This window comes from Megalops cyprinoides, chromosome 22, assembly GCF_013368585.1.
Source record: "Megalops cyprinoides isolate fMegCyp1 chromosome 22, fMegCyp1.pri, whole genome shotgun sequence".
Classification (NCBI taxonomy): domain Eukaryota; kingdom Metazoa; phylum Chordata; class Actinopteri; order Elopiformes; family Megalopidae; genus Megalops; species Megalops cyprinoides.
In genome coordinates this window covers 1347397-1367083 of record NC_050604.1, presented here as the reverse complement: position 1 = coordinate 1367083, position 19687 = coordinate 1347397, and the positions used below count along the sequence as shown (strand labels likewise).

The window sequence follows — 19687 nt, the reverse complement described above, 5'->3', positions numbered from 1 at the left end:
TAAAGATGTTTGCCATCATACCAGATATTTAGACAAATAGTACTTTCAGAAACTGGTGGGATGCACATCAATCACACCCTCCTGTTCTTAACTAATATGCTAGGACTTTTAATTAAGTGTTGGCTACTGATAGTACAGAAAGCATTACACCATCACGATTGTCTTATCCTCACGTGTGTCATGAGGATAAGACAACCGTGACAGCATTGTGTGGGTCTGTGTTTGAGTGGAAATGGTGGTCTGCTGTTTTTGTGTGTGGGTGGGTCTGACTTGCTGGCAGTTTTACTCTAGAATATTTTGTTGGTGACCCCTGACTACAAAAGTTGTTGTGTAGTACGTGCCCCATGAGCTGGTGTAATGGATTTGATTTATCATCATCTACAGACTGCAGACAAGAATTGTAAGACTTCAGTTCACTGAAACACGCGCCTGCGCTGTACTGGGTGCCCTTTACGCCCTGGAGAAAAAGTTGACCCCGCCTTTTGTCATTGTATAATTCGCACTCTGGATATAACCTCCCCAACCTACCGATGCCAATCTCCCTTAAAAAAAAAGACAATCTCAGGACAGTCCCAGGCAAACTTGACTTAGGCCCTGATCTTTTCAATAGCTAGAAACGCCCCTGGCTGAAAGCATATTACAGGGGGTACAGTTTATTTCTGGAACAATTATCCTGGTTTTCTTTTATTTTCTTCATGGTTTAGTCACTGTGCAGTCAGTTTACTCAAAAGTGCTTTGTTGAGTTTTTTTTTTCTTTTTTCTAATTTCTAGTTCTAAATCATTAACATGATCAGTTCTCACAAAAGAAGGGAGCTAATACTAGCCATACTAAATGGGAAATGACATGAATACCGCTTTCCAATGGACCCATCCTCTGAACCTCCCAGCATCTGTTCAAAGAGAATTAACAAACTGTATATAATTTTCATTATCTTTTTCATCATTATTCAAGACTGGGACCACACACCAAACCAGACCATTACTGACAGTAAGAAATTAATGCGAAACAGGCTGCGAACATCCCCTGCTTGCTGAGGACCTAAGTCCTGAAGACATACACTATATGGACAAAAGTATTTTGCCACACCTGTTTTTCAGGGTTTGGGCTAGACCCCTTATCTCCAGTGAAGGGCAATCTTAATGCTTCAGCATACCAAGACATTTTGGACAATGCTATGCTTCCAACTTTTCGGCAAAACAGTTTGGGGAAGGCCCTTTTCTATTCCAACATGACTGTGCCCCAGTGCACAAAGCAAGGACTATAAAGACATGGTTTGATGAGTTCGGTGTGGAAGAACTTGACTGGCTCACACAGAGCCCTGACCTCAACCCCATCGAACACCTTTGGGATGAACTGGAAGGGAGATTGCGAGCCAGGCCTTCTCGTCCAACATCAGTGCCTGACCTCATAAATGCTCTACAGAATGAATGGGCACAAATTCCCACAGAAACACTCCAAAATCTTGTGGAAAGCCTTCCAAGAAGAGTGGAAGTTGTTATAGCTGCAAAAGGGGGACCAACTCCATATTAAAGTATATGTGTTTGAATACAATGTCATTACAGTCCCTGTTGGTGTAATGGTCAGGCATCCGAATACTTTTGTCGAATATAGTTTATGTAGCTTGCTAGGGAACTGGATAGCTCACGTCAGCAGCATGAGTAAGTTAGGCATTTTGAGTGAGTGCAGCTTTCAGCAGCCAGTGTATGTTTTGTCACATTGTGACTCATAATGTATTTCTGTCATGAAGTAGTGATAAAAAACATGGAACGTTTTCCCTGACATCCCATCGTACCTTATTAATAAGAGGCAAAGCAACCATCTTTAGTTATGTTAATAATTAGCAGCTGAAAACACCTAATTTAATCTGCTTTCGCTTGGTAGCAACTCAAAGATTCATTGAAAAACTATTGTTATGTAAATACCTGATTGCACAATTTGACTCTTTTCTATTCTTGGTCAGCAGTCACAGGACCTTTTAGGGCATTCCCATCTACTTCAAAGTCATATGTGCTAAGAACACTGTAGATGCAACACTGGGATGCTGTAGAGGCTGACTCTCAGATTCCGATTCCTTGTTGAAGTTTAAAACCGTTTTAAAACCCCCACTTCGTGTTAAGTTTCTGATTGACTACCTAATCAGTCTTTTACAATTGATGTGTGAGGAGTTACCATAGCTTGGTACCTTTTCAGTCTCAGTGACTAGATAAGTTGATTCAATGAAGTTCCACAGGAGCAGCTAATCATATGAATTCAGCACATTTCAAACCAATGCCTTTTTCCATGTTCTTCCTGTCTCAATTTCTTTCCTCTACTGTTCCCTCCATACTCTAAGTATTCCTGTTCTTCACCTCACATCCTACCCTCCCTGCCTGGTATTCCATTTCACTGTACCTCTCCTCCTGTCACTCCACTCCTCACCTTCCTCCTTTTTCCTGTCTGCATCCTCCTCTCCCTCTTCTCCATCTCTGTATTCATGGCTCCATCTACATCTTTTTTCCTCCACCATTTGGCCTCACTGTTTAAATTGAGAAACAGGTTGGCACAGCACAACTTGTCTGTGTGGGAACAGTGATGTGCTTGGAGTATGACAATGAAGAATGTGGTGCTACGGGGAATGCTTTGCAAGTGGACAATCTGAGATATGAAAACCTCTGACTTGGAAGTTACTGGTAACAAATGTCCCTGTAAATTGCAACAGTGGAAAGGACAAAGAATTACACAACATGCATTTCTTTCATATTGACATTATCCATTTATACAGCTGGATATTTACTGAGGCAGTTTGGGTTAGGCATCTTGTCCAGTTACAACAGCAGTGACCCACCAAGAAACTGAACTGGCAATGACAGTGATGCAAACTCTGTATGCAAAAACATTTTCATATATAAAGTCATATCATATTAAATATTTGATTATATTTCACATAACTAGGTTAACTGGCCCTCCCACATGAAAAAAGTCGCAGTCCAAACTAGATCTAAAATGTATTTGCCCAATTTTGAATATATTTAAATATACATACATACATATATGTGTGTGTGTGTGCGCACATTATATATTTTTCTTATATATATATATATATATATATATAAATTTTTTTTTTCAAATATTCTTCCATACATTTTAATGTAAAGATATGTTTGTTTGCATACTTTGCAATATGGTCTTATTTAAAAACAATACCAATAAGCATCCCGCAGACTTGATGGATTAGACTTGATGTTGCTCACCAGGTTACAGATCTGTGGCCCAGACTAGTACAAGCAAACTGACTACAATGAAATGCATAGCTATTCTGCTTTCTAAAGTTGTCATTGTCATGATACCAAAACCCAGAAATTCGGCATAATCAAATGTGCATAACTGAACTGAAATGTATCTGTCATTGTCATTCAGTGCATCCCCTGCAGGTGTTTTACAGCAGTAGCAGCTTGTGTGTGAATAGTACATAAACCCCATTTTATACACACACTACGAACCCAGCCAGGTCTCACTGGGTTAACATTCTCCAGTGTGCAGCCATTGTATCAAAGTTCAGATAAATCAGAATATTTAAATGCACACACCTCTCTCAAACTGAAACATATGCATGTGCCTGTAAATACCATCCCCACATGAACTCAAAGTGGGCTGTTTCATTTTAGTGAACTAAATATAAAACCAACAAATTAGTAAATAACCAAATTGTTTATTATGCATAAACATGTTCATTCCCCTGCCACACACACACACACACACATTTAAATACATAAAGCTGGAGTGCACAGCTTACTTTTGTTGCACATGCTTTAATAAAATGATACATATATTTACAGGATCTGCATTTTCCCAGGTCTCACCTGCCTCCATTTTACACATTGCTGAAATTCCCCACACATAAGAACCTCTACAGAAAAACAAAACTCTAAGAAAGAGAGAAAACAATATAAAGCATGGGGCTTTTGGCCAATACAACACAGTAGTATATGGTTTTCATCAACTACAGAAATATGGCAGTAACACTGAGTATAGTTAGAGATTATGTACAGGACTGGGGCAGAGGAAAGCCACCTTGTCTGCATTTAGACCAACGAGAGCATGCCTTCAGTCTGACAGTTCAATAAGGAAATGCATCTTTACAACACCAAAATGAACAGATTAAGATACCCTCTTGCAAGTTTTTGTAAGGTGCTGAGTTCAATGACTGGATATCAAAAGAGAAGAAAAGCACACCAATTCTTATGCTCCAAGCTATTTATCAATATCATCTGCTGATCCAAATCTCCACCATTCTACGGTTCTAACCACAATTCTAAAGGCTAGTGCGGTTCTGCAAACTAGTACTTGTGCAAAACTTTTCCCAACATACCGATTAAATAAATCACAAATTGGTTGAAGCATAATAGTTAAAGTGTGAACCTTTTCTTAGCTTTGATCTTTGCAACACCAAACACATCAACAGAGAATAATTTCTGGGTTTAGTAGAAAACAACTGAAATAAGGCACAATAAATACTCTGACCATATGTGGGGATTACAGACTTACAGCTGACTTCTGTGGCATGTAAACAGTTGGTGAATTCAAACGGTCAAACTAATACCTCTTCACAAACAGATCACATTCCCTTTTTCCCCAAACGGCAATTCGACTTGAGTGATTTGAGCAGCTCAATGGCAAGGACCACTAAACCGCCATGGGTACAATCACATGGTAACAAGCTGAAAGACTAGTAGTGCACACCATACAAACACAGTGGTAAAAGAAAGTCACCAGGAGACTGACTCATTTGGATGGCCAGTGCCCTGCAATCACCCAGGAATTACTTTTGCTTTGTTTTGTTTTTTATTTCAATACCAGCCTCATTGATGCTTGATAAGATTACAAAATCAAATGCTAAAGCTAAACGTATGCGAGGTGCACATGACAAGAAAAATGACAATAATATTCCTCTCCCGGCCAACATCCACACCCCAGCCACACAAACTCCTCTGGCTGCCCTCAGCTCCCTGCGGCACAACCATAATGCTTAGGACATTACAGAACAGTTTTGAGGGAAAACGTATAAAAATGTATTTATACTCAAGTTGGCAGCACCAAACCAGACGTGTCGAATCATTAAAATCCACAGTACCCATCACTGATGTTGTTGGAAGTGTGTACGATAGGGGCAGGGATCGGGGCGGGGCACTTCCAGGCAGCTGCAGGACTAGACAGAACAGGAGCGAGCAGGGGGAGGGATCAGGGCGGGGCAGTTCCAGGACAGACAAGGAGGAATGAGCAGGAGAGGAATCGGGGAGGAGCGGGCAGGGGAGGGTGATTGCAGCTGTCTTGGGTCCGCGCTTTGGTCATGTGATTGGTTCACTCCAGCTTCATGTGATCCTTGATATCCTCTTCATCGGTGTACTCTGAGGGTTCGTCCCCTGGCTTCAGGAGCCTGCCCACATAGTCGTATTTCTCTGCAGAGCAACAGCATAGGAAAATATGGACATGTTCAACAACATGAGAACATAACCAACAAAGACAGTAGGAGTGGTCAGCTATGCTGTTGAACAGGTAAAAGGCTGCTCTCGCACTGTTCCATGTTCCAATGCAAAACTCTTCCTGCATTGTATTGTTACCATGGCAATGGATACATACTGTCACACACCAGTGTTATCTTACAGAACACTATATATTGCCATACATCAGTGTTTCTTACACAACACTATACACTGCCATACATCAGAGTGTATTCTACTCCAGTTTGCTCATCCAACCCCTACAAGACTCGCAACTGTTTCTGTGACTTAACACGTTTGTGCAGTCTGTCCCAACCTTCCAGCAGTCAGACAGCCTTCACCCTTCTCTCCACACACTCGCACTCAGGGTCCAAAATGAACTTTTTGGTCTATCTGCCAATGGCTGGTAAACTGAAAAAATTTACCAGCCAAAGTATCTTCCAAACATTGAACTGCATAAGATACAATGTCATTTCAACAATGAAATTACTAATTACCCATTGTTTGACCTTTTTAAAGGGAACTATAATAATGATTAATAATTAATTTGATTCTGCAGAGAGAAGCCCTTCTCTGCTAGCATGCTTGACACCATAGATATGGAAACATAGATACCTCATTGGCTGCTGCTGTATGTCGCCGCTATGCGTCTGCAAGTCCGCCATATCGGAGCGGTCAAGATCCGCTGGTAAACAAATACAATGTGTATTGAGAGATGCAGACTTCTCTACAAAATCGACTGTAACTCGCTTAATTCTGAACTGATTTTCATGAAATTTGGTTTGTTATAAACGTGAGAAATTGGACATGATACCGGTTACTTACTGGAATTAACTTCAGTTACTGGGGGCAGATCTAATCAGCTAATCATTTTTATATCTCTGTAAAACTATACTGTTTCAAGGATATTAATCCTTAGACCAAAAGTTGTTCACATGTTGCTGAAAAGTGTGAGATGGGGAGGAACTGAGTTGAGTTGAGCTGTCCAAGACAGGGAACTACTTTGACTCTTACCTAGTTGCTCTAGAGCCCAATTATTTTATGTTTACATATGACTACACCGTATATCTGAACATTGGTCTTGATCCCCTACATTGTATGTAGTATTGTATTATTATATTATTATATATTATAGTATTGTATTATTATATTATAGTATTGGATTGTAGTATTGTATTATTATATTATATTATATTGTTGTATTGTATTGTATGTGTCAGTGTCTAATGAATCTGAATTAATAAAGATGAAAATAAAATATTTGAGAATAACAATATTTGTGACATTGTTGGTGTAATGGCAACTGTCCAGCCTGCAGAAGTGGGCTTGTCATATGTGTCTCAGGGTGTACGGATGAACTGTCTGGATGTTCTTCTCTTAACTGGAGTCTGGGGAACAAAAATAGTCTTGAAGCTGAAATAATAGCTGAAATAATAAATTATTTACACTTGATGTTGCCTATCCATAGATTGGAGCCTGCATGTCCCAGAGGAAGTTGTGGCTATTCAGAAGGTTGTTTTAGCATAGAGCTGATTGGATCCGCCCCCAGGAACTGAATTTAATTCCAATAAGTAACCAGTATCCCAATCAATTTCTCACGTTTATAACAAACCAAATTTCATGAAAATCGGTTCAGAATTAAGCGTGTTAGTCAATTTTGTAGTGAAGTCTGCATCTCTTGATACACATTGTATTTGTTTACTAGCGGATCTTGACCGCTCCAATATGACGACCACACAGATGCACGTCACATCGCAAATGCGGTATCTACGTTTTGATATCTATGCTTGACATAGGCAGAACACAGACAATTTTAGCCAGCATAGCCCAGTCGAGGTACAGCTCGCTGAACTCATAAATAAGCATGTTTCGCTGTAAAAACACAAATATTTGTTTAGGGATAGCCTTCGTTATAGCGACGTTTTGTATGAGCATTATTAATGGACATTTTGGCCAGCAAGTTTTTAATTTATCAGTTTTTTTATAAATTTTACCAGGCAAAAACCAGTAATTACCAGCTAACGGAAACCCTATTGCAGACTCTCTTAGCGGTTAGTGCTTACAGCTAGGTTTAGCTCTACGCACTGTCCCTGGCGCCAACAGTGACGTCATCACGTCTCCTACGTCGAGCTACAGCGATGGTGGACAGCAAGGGTCAATCAAAGAATTGCGAAACGTAGTCAATCAACTTATGTGTTGTAGTGATGAAAGTCTGTAGTGATGTAGGCCCATTTCAGCAACCCGCCAATGGCGACTGACCTCATTTATTTTATTCGCCAACGCAGATTTTTACTCGCATTTAGCGAATGGCGGGTGCTAATTTTGGACCTTGCTCGCACTTTTCACGCACACTACCGTATCTGAGACAGCTTGGCACGCGGACACTGCTCTTAATATGGCCTTGTTCTTTCACCTGGCTCAGCTGTACAGGTACAAAGGGCTGAAAGGGCGCACAGGTGAAGTAGGCATGATGTGTAAAATGAACACTACAGCTGGTTAAACATGGCCGTCACACACTGCAATAAGTGAGCACAGTTTGAGGCTCATGTGTCTGTGGTAAAGACATGAATGCTAAGACTGTGTGTATATACAGAGTAACATCAGTGGTCCTAATGTACTCATTTAGTCTGCAGTTATAGTATTTGTTATGATACAGTGTTCCTCACCCATGAACTGCATCTCCCATTCCCTGACACTCTCCATCTGCACTGCATTGAGATCAGACAGGTCGTCATATTCATCCCGCAGGGCATCCTTCTCCAGGCAGAAAGTGGCCAGGCCCCTTGACGCATCCCTCCCAGCGAAGATCCCGTATGGTCCATCTGCACACAGAGCGGCTGATGTTACCGAGGACAACCATGTGACACATTATCAACACCGCTCAACGTCAGCGGCACAGAATGGATTCAGTAAATGAGTATGTAAAAACAGCAGTCATTCATTCTGTTTATCATCTGCAAATGCATATCCACAACTATCCTTGAGCTCTTAATTTTAGATGTATTCATGTCACAGCACAAAACCCAGTGTCCTGTTTAAGGGCTTTGAATGATGTGTGTCTCATTTAGCTAGATGCTAATTGCTTATGCTGATAAGCAGCCACACCAAATAGCCAGAGAATCATTACAAAAACCCCAAGGAAGAAAGAACAAACAGCAATCCAGACTAAGATCACAACCTAGATTTTGAACAGATGTTGCTTAGTATGTGTTTGATGAGTGACAGGGATATTTTGCAGTCCATAGTGATAGCCAAACTGCACCTCATCAAGACCCGATTCTGGTCGATTACCAAAATGAACTGAAAACATCTCATTCCATGCACTCTGTATTTGCCTCTGATTTCTGGGCTTGCACACAGCACAGAAACTGACTTAAGGTGAGTGGTATGATGCTCATAACATGTCTTTAACCTGCACCTTAACATAATAACAGTCCAAACAATGAGTAAACGTAAGAAATTATCATCACAAACTGCTAGAAAGAACAGCTGTGGACAATTCCGTCAAGGTGATTTTCTTCATGCAAAGTTACATCTGGATTATTGTGTGCTTTTCCCTATCAAAGTATTGATGCTAAAAGTGTGTATCTCACTGAGAACGCTCAGCAAAAATCTATGAACGCTGTGGACTATTTCTATTAATACTCACAGAATCTTGCTTTTAAAAAGCACTTAGATTGGCAAAATGAAACCAGTTAAACAGATTACTCCATGATGCGAAGCAATAATTTTGTAGTTTGGTTAAATGATTTCCCTCCATTCAAATTCAACAGTAAACATGACATCGTGTGGAGGAAGAATATACTTTCTTAGTAAAACCACAGCTGACAGTGCAAAGTGTCCAACCAGACTGAATCATAAGAAATTAGCGCCCAATGTGGAAGCTTACAGTGAAGTCTCCCATTTTTTTAAACCTTTAAATGCTATTAATCGTAAGATTGACCTTAAGTGGGTTTACTCGGGCAGAATTTTAACAAAATTCTGCAGAATGTTAAGTGCCTCTGTTGGAACTGAATGTAAACATGCTGAGCGTTTTGCAGAGGAAAGTGTGACCTCCAATACAGAGAGCACAGTGCTGTCGTGTGTTTGAAGAAGTGCTGTTCTGCATACTGCTAACTGCACTGGCTAAGCTATTAAAAACATGTTAGAGCAGGAGAAACTCATCCCAAAGGTCCTGGTTGCAGACTGAAAGAAGGGACCCCTAGTCCCCAATTGGCAGGACAGAGACATGATAGAATCTGTGGAGGAGTCACTGAGCTCGTTGCTGCAAGGTGAAACATACATCCAAATCCCTTATCTGACATCTGAGCTTCATTTCAGCACCAGAGCTTTGACTCCTGAAGATGATGACACAAAGCTCACCAAACCCATGAAGATGTTCATTCTGAGCTCTATCCAAAGAGAAACACCCAGACCCTAACTCAGGACAAGCCTCTGGACACACCTTGGTGCCAATTCATTAGGCTGTACCTCAGGAATGAGCCCCCGCTCAAATTGCTGTTAGTGGTGCAAAGCATGTCTTAAGCAGCTAAATGTGTGTGTATGTATCAGGTGTGGTAGCAACCAGGGAGCGAAATGAACTTTTTTTCTACCAGACACAGTGGCTGGTGAATGATAAACATTTTCCAGCTACAAAAGTCGCTGTGCAGTATTTAAGAGTTTTTGAACTTGTTCATTGTTAAACGACTGCATTTTTGCTATAATTTTCACTAATAAAATTGACAAGCCATTGACAGCTAATTATATTTAGCTGCCTAGCAAATTCGCTACATTTCAAACACCCAGGTAGCTTGGAACTCAGTCAAAAACAGCAGCTGTTTTCTTTACAACCAACATCAACATTATCAACTTTGTTGCAAGCAATAGAAGTTGTGTTTGTTGCTTTGTGTAACTTTCCTTAAGTTGAGACTGTGTTTGGCAGAGGTGATCAAAAATACTCTTGGGCTACCTGTCACTGTGGCTGGTAGGTTTGAAAAATGTACCTGCTAATAAAAATATTGCCATCTGTCAATATAAATGTGGAAATGGAAATGTAGAGGTAAATAAAGACACCCCCTCATCAAGTACAAACACAAGTGAATACAAGTGATTGGATCTATCTGTATTCCTAAGGCTTATTTCCGAGGTTGCATTTGTAGTTATGGCTCAGACTGGTGCGGGCTGAATTTCGTCATTCTAAATCTCTGGGTATGGAACATAAGAACTTTAATAATAAGTCAGGCCATTCAGCCCATTTAGGCTTGTCATTTTAAACAAGTGAGACATTTGCTCAGTTTTCCGCATGGCATTTTGTAATGTATTCATCAAGGGTAGTCATCAGACCACAGCACCACAACACACCATAGCATACGAGCCACTGTTTTTCAACACAGATCCAACTTTCCTGTTGACAGGCCTCTGGCTCACAAAATGCCCATTCGTAACCACAAAAATGAAGCCACGCTCCTATCTAAAGCAAACTTTATTGGTGAAAAAAATTTTCATCTTACCTATTGCTTCATTGTGTTATGGTCTGGGTGTGCTTGTCACCACAGCTACCAGGAAATCTGGGCAGAGGTACTAGCTACCTACAAAACCTAATCCTAACATACTCCACGGCCTTTGTCCAAAATCAAAAGCCTTTGTCTGAGGACAAGGATGAGAACACTTATTGGGGAAAGTAACAAAGTGTTGTAGCTTCTTCTGGAACAATTAAAACTTAGCCAGCAAAGATAACAGTAAAAAGCCTGACATCAGCAACGGAAATCACATATGGTATTATACTGGTAAATGTAAAGAAGCACTTTAGCAAAGCTTAGAGCAGTACAGTATTAACAGGGCCTATAAAAAGGTAAAATATCTGAAATGTCAAATGAAGAATGGGTTTGCCAGTTAACACTCCTAATATCTGAACTGATTCTATCTCGCGCATCAGTTCACAGAGGCTTACATGCAAGAGCTACAAAAGATATACTTTACAGCACTTAAATTCTGTATGTCTCAAACATTAACTACCTGCGTTGTGGATGCTGTCTCCTTAGCCATTTTTCAAGCAACCTCTCAGGGTCTGCTTGCCTCCTCAATCTGCCCTTCTCCATCTCCTTGCTCTATTAGGCTGTGTGCCTGCGGCTTACAGACAGACACGTATCAAACTTCACCTCAAAAAACATCAATGCTATTGTATTTCCCCATCTCCCCTCCTCTTCAAAACGTTTCAAGACCTGCTGTGTAAAAAACAAAGGAGTCAAATTTTCTCGCTCATAATATCCCCGAGAACCATGATTTTACAATTAAACCAAATAATTCGTGGTATTGCAAATTAGGAGCACGTGTAAGAACAAAGCTATTTTAACGTTCTGCGTAGCCTCGCAGTCGGGGTCTTTAATGTAGTGTTCATAGTCAATAACGGCGAAAGCAAGCAAGCAAGCAGACACGCCTCTTGCATTTGCACAGTTTATGGCCGCGCTTTAGTGCACTCTTAGTAGCACTCTGCCCTGAAATTGAGGCCATGCCTCTTCTTCGCACACTGACAAGAGTTATGGCTCTAGTCATAACTTTGGCTATATGTGAACGAACACAAAGCAGTGCCTTACGCCGTTTCTTATTGCAGGTGTCGAGTCAAAGAGGCGTGTGCACAAGGGACGCCCGAAGGGGACTTATACATAGCGAGCTTGGTAACATTGTTTAGCTACCAGAGCTTAACGAAACTCGCAAATGTAGCCAAGTAACTATCATGCTCTCATACTCAACCTGTCCAAGTCCGCCAGGATCAATCTTTACAAAAACGTTGTGCTAGCTGCTCACACCACATTCCCACCCACTTGCGATAAAAAGCAAAAACAGCTGGAAGTAAACCGAGACAAGGGGGTCGGTTTGAAAACAGAAGTCTTTTATGTTTATTTTTCATCTGAACCTAACAGATAGCGAATTACTAGCAATCTGCTTACGGTGAATTTACGAGGTTCCAATTCATTTGAATCGTAGTCCAAATAGTGCATTGCAAGTGCAAGTTAGCAACCGAAGTTTGCAGTTAATGTTACTAGCTTTATACAATAACTACATCACCTTTAGTCTTTACGGATCTTACCAACTAACGTTTCAGCTAACGAAATCAAACAACAAGGGTCAGAAGTCAGCGGGGCAAGAGGTGAACTACTGATAAGGACCCTAATCTGCCTAGCTATAAACTACGTTTAGCTAAATGTGTTGCTGGCTATCTAATATTGTAGGGCATATCTGACAACAGCGTGTTAACCACATCCAACAAAATGTTAACTAGCTAGCAAGAATGCCCTACCCTGAAGCTACCAAGTAACACGTAGGTAGTCACACACGGTCATGACAGTTAACAAGAATAGTAAACTAACTTGTTCTTGGAACATTAAGTTAGTTACCTCGTTAGGTAATCTGACTGTACATATAAGGTAGCCAAGTAGCTAACATTGCCCGAATCAACTAGTAAGCTAGATACTAGCTACATATTAGCGAACAATCAAGCTGCGATCAAGCCAGCTAACGTTAGCAAATTTAGCGATATGGTTTGTTAACGTTACACCCTATCGTAGCTAGTTAGCTAGTTCGATCGTTAGATCGATGTCATGATCAGTGAAGCCTTACCACGTCCATAAAACTTTTTTCCACTGGTCACATCGAATACTTTCATATTAACTGCCATCAGGATCCTGGGGTTTTGAACACCATCGTATTCTCTCAGTTGCTCCAAAGTGAAATCACGTCTTCTCATCTTAGGCAGGGACGAGGCCTCATTTCCCTGGGCCGCGTCTGCGCCGATCCGCCTACCCCATCTCCGGTAAATTCCGTAGCAGAGAGCCAGTATTAGGACTAAAACACTGATGTTCAGCAGCATCCCGTGTGGACCGAGACCTGATTCAGGTTCCTCTGTTGTACCCTGCCCGTTACTAGTGTCACCTGCTCCACTCCTTCCATCCCCATCGTCCGCCATACTGCACGTTAGCGCCTACCCACACCACTCACCCGCCCACTGGCACTGTCAGTACAATTTGATTGGACTGCGTCATTATCTCATATCGGGACTTGTAGTTCGTTCCCAGGTCTATTCAGTTCCAACTGCTAAAAGAGCACGTAACCATTGAGCTTATGTGTGACAAGACGATCTATGCGAGGCTATGACAGTTTTTCAGCAACATCTTACAACAGTGGCTGATCCTACCAAACAATGCGGGTTAAGCTTGGGAGAAAGTTCACCTTTCAGCAGGACATTTGTCCCAAGCATAAGGCCAAAGCAACACTGGAGTGACTCAAGAACAAAAAGGTGAATGATTTACACTGGCCCAGTAAAATCCTGACCTCAGTCCCATTGAGAATCTCTGTCACAATTTGAAAATTTCAGTCAGAACAACCAGGAGCAAATGTGCCAAAAAGAATGGGCATATGGGAAACAGTGCGCAAAGCTGGTAGACACTTGCCCCAAAGGACTTCCTGCAGCAAAAGCTAGCTCGAACAAATATTAATGTGTGGGGATTGAATATTTATGCAAACAGCATATTTCAGGTTTTTATTTTTCTTAAAAATATTTTCAAACATAAAACTAATGTCACCTTGAAATAGTTAATTTTGAGTTACAGTGATTTTTAAATAAAAACTCACACAAAACAAAAATTTAATGTATCATTTTTAATTCAGTAAAATGTGAGAATAGGTCAAGTGTCTGAATACTTTTGCAAGGCTCTATATACATAAATACATACGATGATTATTAAAACAACTGAAATTAGTTGATCAGATTCTTTCCGGTTATCTAGGAATCCCTTAACTGCCTTTACCTGGGGTCAGAAATTTTTTTTTCTTTTTTCCAGTTTTCCCTGGGATTTTTGATTTTTCTGTTCCCTCCGGAATACACTTTGTTGAAAACGTTGTGATAAATTCAACTGAAAATATGTTATAACAATAAAACTTTGATTGATTACTCTTCACTTCAATCTGGTTAATCAATCAGCAATTGCACAGCTATATAGTTAGGTAAAAATCACGTACACTCTGATTGGTGGAAATACACTGTGCCACAAATAGCCTAAAAGATTCAGACCACCATAAAGTAGTGTGAGCCTCTGATCTGAGGGCACCTCACTTGTTCTGCAGTGCAGCCTCAAGATTTGAGGATAGATTGTACCAGATCTAATTGTGAAGGCAAATGTAAGGAGAAGGAGTATGCATATTGTTTATGATAAGGAATTTAACTTTAGCTAGCTACCTGTGGAAGGTGTGAGCTAGGTAACTACTTTGATATCCAGCCATTCACTGTTTCTCACTCAATAATACCACTTCTAGTTTGAATGTAGCATGCTCCATGTGAATAGTCAATTGGATTCTTTGTTTCAAAACAGTAGTTAAGTGTGTAGAACTGAGGTGACTCTGTAAACACAAATGAGGATGATGCATACACCTAAAAAATCAGACAATCAGAAATTTTGGTAAAAGCTCAAATAAGTAACACCCACACTACTGCTGACAACTTGAAACTGAGCTGAATCTTGTGTTCTTTCCCAGATTAGATGAATCAACAGGTTAATTTGGGAAAGAACACAAGAGTCAGCTCAGTTGTCAAGTTGTCAGCAGTAGTGTGGGTATTGCTTATTTGAGTATTTACCAAAATTTCTGATTGGGGAAAACCAACTGCCTCTACGTCAATAAAAATAAAACTGAAATAATAGTTATCAGGTTCAGAACGGCAGCTGACAGAATCAATTCCTCATTTGATGTTGTTAAGAGCATTCCATCAAACCCTTCCAGCTCCTCTACATGAAAAGGCCATCTGACCTGCCCCAACATGAGCACATCAGATATATGCTTAAGAGTTCAGCCTAAGCATGCATGTGGTAATATGTGCTGGACTCCACTCCACATGTTACCCGCCTTTCATCTGGCTAGTACTGGAATATGTATCTCCAGTATGGGCCAGATTCCATACACTCCTATCCAAGGACTTGGACAGTCGAAAGTAGTGCTGCCATATTTTGGGCATGCCCCGCGCCTCATACCAACCTTGGAGCAGAGTCTAGTGAAAAGATGTAGATAATCCTGAGGTAAATCTTTGACACTGTGACAATGAAAAACTGGCAAGAACAAAAGCAAATTTAACAACAAGAAAATGCCTTTCAGTCTCCCTGGCTCTGCCTGCAGAACATGTCTTGATATTCTAATCCATGCATGAATAACTGTAAGGAAAAAAACACAGACACCGTAAATAAAGCCAGGGTTCTTTTATTAACACAAAACTTCAGGGGTGGGCAAGGCCAAAATAACAAACAGAACAAAACTTACTCTCATGCTAAAATACCTAATGTAGTCCACTTTATTAATTATTTTTAAAAATGGAAAAACTTCAAAAATCATAAATACAATATCTTAATATGATTAATATAAATAATAATTATATAATACTGACATCCAAAAAGGAGCGTAAATCTTGCGGTAATGTGTATGCCCTGACAACCGGTAGCTCGGTGGACAGCATACCTGCCATCTCAGTATTACTCAGTATGGTTATGTATTGTTCAGTAGGGCATCACCTTACATTAATGTAGAGTTTTAAAATATGTAAAAATAAATTATAAGGCCAAATACAGGTAGAAGCAATAATGCATAATACATAAATTGGTTTTACAAAAGCAAGTAACAGATCAAACCAGCATTATTTCAACTTATTATTTCAAGATGGTATACCCATGGGTGTAAATGTCTGTTGCTGTAAGTATAATATAGCACACCAGTTGTGAAAACAACATAATTACGTGTGAAATTGGCTGACTTTGCCATGATTCTCTCAAATTTTATTGAAAGCTGGCACATACATTTCATCTCAATCACCATGTGGAGCTGAAAATTGAAATGAAAAATGAAAATTCTAAATCATATTGTCAATGTTTCTCAAATATAGTTACTTGAAGCAAATTTGTTTGCCATGTTTATAACCACATAGTTATTCTGAACACACTGTAATTCTTCATTCACAAGATGCATGCTGATTTGTTTTGCAACCTGGGACTGCATCTCAAACTGCATTTTGTGGGGGAAAGTGGAAATTTGATTCCTTTTTCAAAAAGAAAGGTGCAATGCTGCTCACCCTCACAGCAGTTACAGCCACACCCTCACCTGTCAGAATCACCCCAGATTTGGTCTCTTGTACTTCCATTTTGCATAAAAATGTTAAAAATGTTGTAACAGATGGAGATATATGTTTTGCCAGATAAAATTCGACAAAACAAAATCATTTGGGTTCTTTGCATTATGTTCCCCTCTGAAGTCCGCTGCTATTGAGCTGTCAATACATGATGTGCAGTTTGTGAACAAACTAATCTTTTTGAACGAATCCTTGAGCTGAACTGAGTGTACTGAATCGCTAGTCTAAAAGATTCATTCCTTCCTCTTTGCAAACATGCGCGCTGATTAGCTGGCATAGCAGCTATAACTCTCCCTCCGGTGGATATTAGTTATGTGGTCTGTCCATGAAGCAGCCTATCATAAAACTGTATCAGCAGTACGTTCATGAGGACAACTAGTCAATGGTTGAAATGCTAAAACACTCGAAGCACCTCCCACTGGCCATCTCGGCACAGCGGCTCAGTGACTATGCTGACCAAGGTTGACTACAGCATGTGACTGACTCTGGAAGACTCAAAACGCCCCCACTGTGTGCTGTGTACTGAATGACCTGATGTACTGCTGACAAGTTCTCAGTACAACGGTTCCTTCAGACTCGAAAGATTCTCTGGCTATGCTGACGATGTGGGACAATGCAAAAGATCCGGTGACTACGAAGACTCTTAACTCCCCCTACTGACCCGATGAACTGTTGAAAATTTCCTCAGTTCACCAGTTCCTTCGGACTCAAAGGACCCGGTGACTACGAAGATTCACTGACTATACTGACAAGTTCCTCAGTTCACCAGTTCCTTTGGACTCCAAAGATTCACTGACTATGAAGACCTGGTGACTAAGTGTTGCCAGAATCGCTAGTTCTCAGTATAGCAGGCTTGGGCTACATCCGCCATTGACTGTGACAATGCAAAAGGAATCAGAGTGCTTCTGTGACATTATAGGAATTAAAAATATTATTAAATATTATTTTGCTCATCTACTTGGAATATTATTTTATATTTACATTTTTAGCAGTAACATATTTTATGTGCACACAATGTATCACAGTTCTTGTTTATCACAACTGCAATTTTACATTTTACATTCGATTTATTTAATGTTGACATCACATTTCCTTTTAACATGAATAAAGTCCTTATTAATAAATACTGACAAATCAACATAGTAGGCTACAAAACAAAACAGAAATGTGATGCATAAGCCTATGCATCACATTTGTAGCATACTATGTCTACATTAACAAATAAAAATATGACATCACTGACTAGGCCTACAAGCAGGGTGCGAAATACGGGGGGTCTCAGGTGGTCCGAGACCCCTTGATTGACACTTGAGGCCCCCTGAAAGTCTCTGCAAAAATCTTTTAAAAATTATTTGTCACTTGCAATTGTCACTAAAAATGTCTTTTAACCCTTAAAGCCCAACAGATGCAGCCTGTGTCCAAATTCACATCCCTTCTTCTCGGTTGAATTGCTCACGAAGTATTCATAGCTAACGATGCTAGTTGCTTGTCTATGCGACAACGTGTTGGCGAGAAAAATAATTTTGCATTTACATCAAATTTAATCATAGTTACAATCTGCATACAGCTCTGCGTCCATCTCCACACCCATTACTTTTGTTTGAATTACTCATGAACTCGTTATTGCATAGATATAGAACACATATCACAAGAAAGAGCGGAACTGGAGCTTTGTAATGATGCTAGTCATATATTTGTACAGACCGGAGTAATCACATTATGGAGACAGATCAAACTTCTGCAAAGTAATATCTTTACTAATTTCTTCACCCATTTTCACACTCCTGCTTCTTGGTTGAATAAGTCACGAAGTCCTTATCGCTTCACAACGTACTGCATATAAAAACTAGAAAAGTGCATTTCCTTAAGAAAATGCAGTGTGATTGCAACCTGGCAGGGAAAACGTGAACGAAAACGAAAACGATAGCTAGGATGTGGCTAAGTGGTTGCTAGGGTGTTGCTAAGTGGTTGCTAGGGTGTTAGTATTTGGTTGCCAGGGCGTTACTAGGTGGTTGCTAAGGTGTTGCTATGTGGTTGCTAAGGTATATAAGGTGGTTGCTAGGCAGTTGCAAAGGTGTTGGTAAGTGGTTGCTAGGCGGTTGCTAGCGTAAACAATAAGGTTGCTAGGGACACACCCACCTTTGGTGAGTGTTGGGTCACATGACCCAAAGCAGCATCGAGGAGATCAAATGGTGAATAACAAAAAGACGAGTGCGGGTCAAGACGGTGTTGGATGAGTGTTGGGGGATTTGTCCCAAAGCAACATGTGAGGTATGGTGGCTATGGGGTGAAAAGTGACCGAGTGGGAAGGCCATGAAGTGTGAGGGTCGTGATTTTGAAAATGAATGGGAGTCTATGGGAGAAAATGGATGAAAAAACGAAAAACCGGAGAACGACTGCGGGTACGGTTTAGCTGTATACAAGCAACCCGATCGGGGTCAGACCGGACGGGTTACAGTTGGTTTGGGGTCGATATCTCGAAAACTGTGGGAGGAGAAGCGGTACAAAAGTTGGTGGAATAAGAAGAAGAAGAAGAAAGAAAGAATAAGCACACTAATAAACAGCAGAACTTACCCTTTCTAATGATACTAGTTGTTTCACTGTGCGACAAAGCGTTGTCGAGTAATCCGGTTTTGAAATCACAGCAAATTTCTGCATTGTCTCCAACATAGGGCTGACCTTACATCCCACTTTGTGTGAAAAATAAACACAAAATAATGTATTTGCTTTTCATTGCAATAATTCAAAAGTTGTGGTCAACAGACATGCGCAGGTGTTTCTCCTGGGAAACTTCCGTAATTTGCATTGCAAACTTAATTATGAATAATCGTCATACACGGATCCATAAATTTTGTATATTCGTCTAACGATACCCAAGTTGCCACATCGTCTATGAAACACAATCTACACACACACAAACCACACACTATTCGAATCATTTTATTGTACTGAACGAAAGGAACCGAATCACTAAAAAGAATCGTTTTGAACACCACTACTGTCAATGAAGGTAAACGACATCATTTGTGTCAGTCTGTTTTGTGTGATCTCAGGAGCAAAGAGATTGGT

At 40.3% G+C, this 19687-nt stretch overlaps 1 protein-coding gene across 1 annotated transcript; it reads right to left on the bottom strand.

Annotated features, from left to right (window-relative positions):
- Window positions 1–3463: 3463 nt before the first annotated feature.
- Window positions 3464–13446, bottom strand: pgrmc2 (progesterone receptor membrane component 2). Its single transcript, XM_036517240.1, has 3 exons — window positions 13075–13446; window positions 8145–8300; window positions 3464–5436 (listed from the first exon to the last, which is right to left on the bottom strand). Exons 1-3 carry the CDS (start codon window positions 13418–13420, stop codon window positions 5339–5341), a joined length of 600 nt encoding a protein of 199 aa, XP_036373133.1. The 5' UTR covers window positions 13421–13446; the 3' UTR covers window positions 3464–5338.
- Between the last annotated feature and the right edge of the window lie 6241 nt (window positions 13447–19687).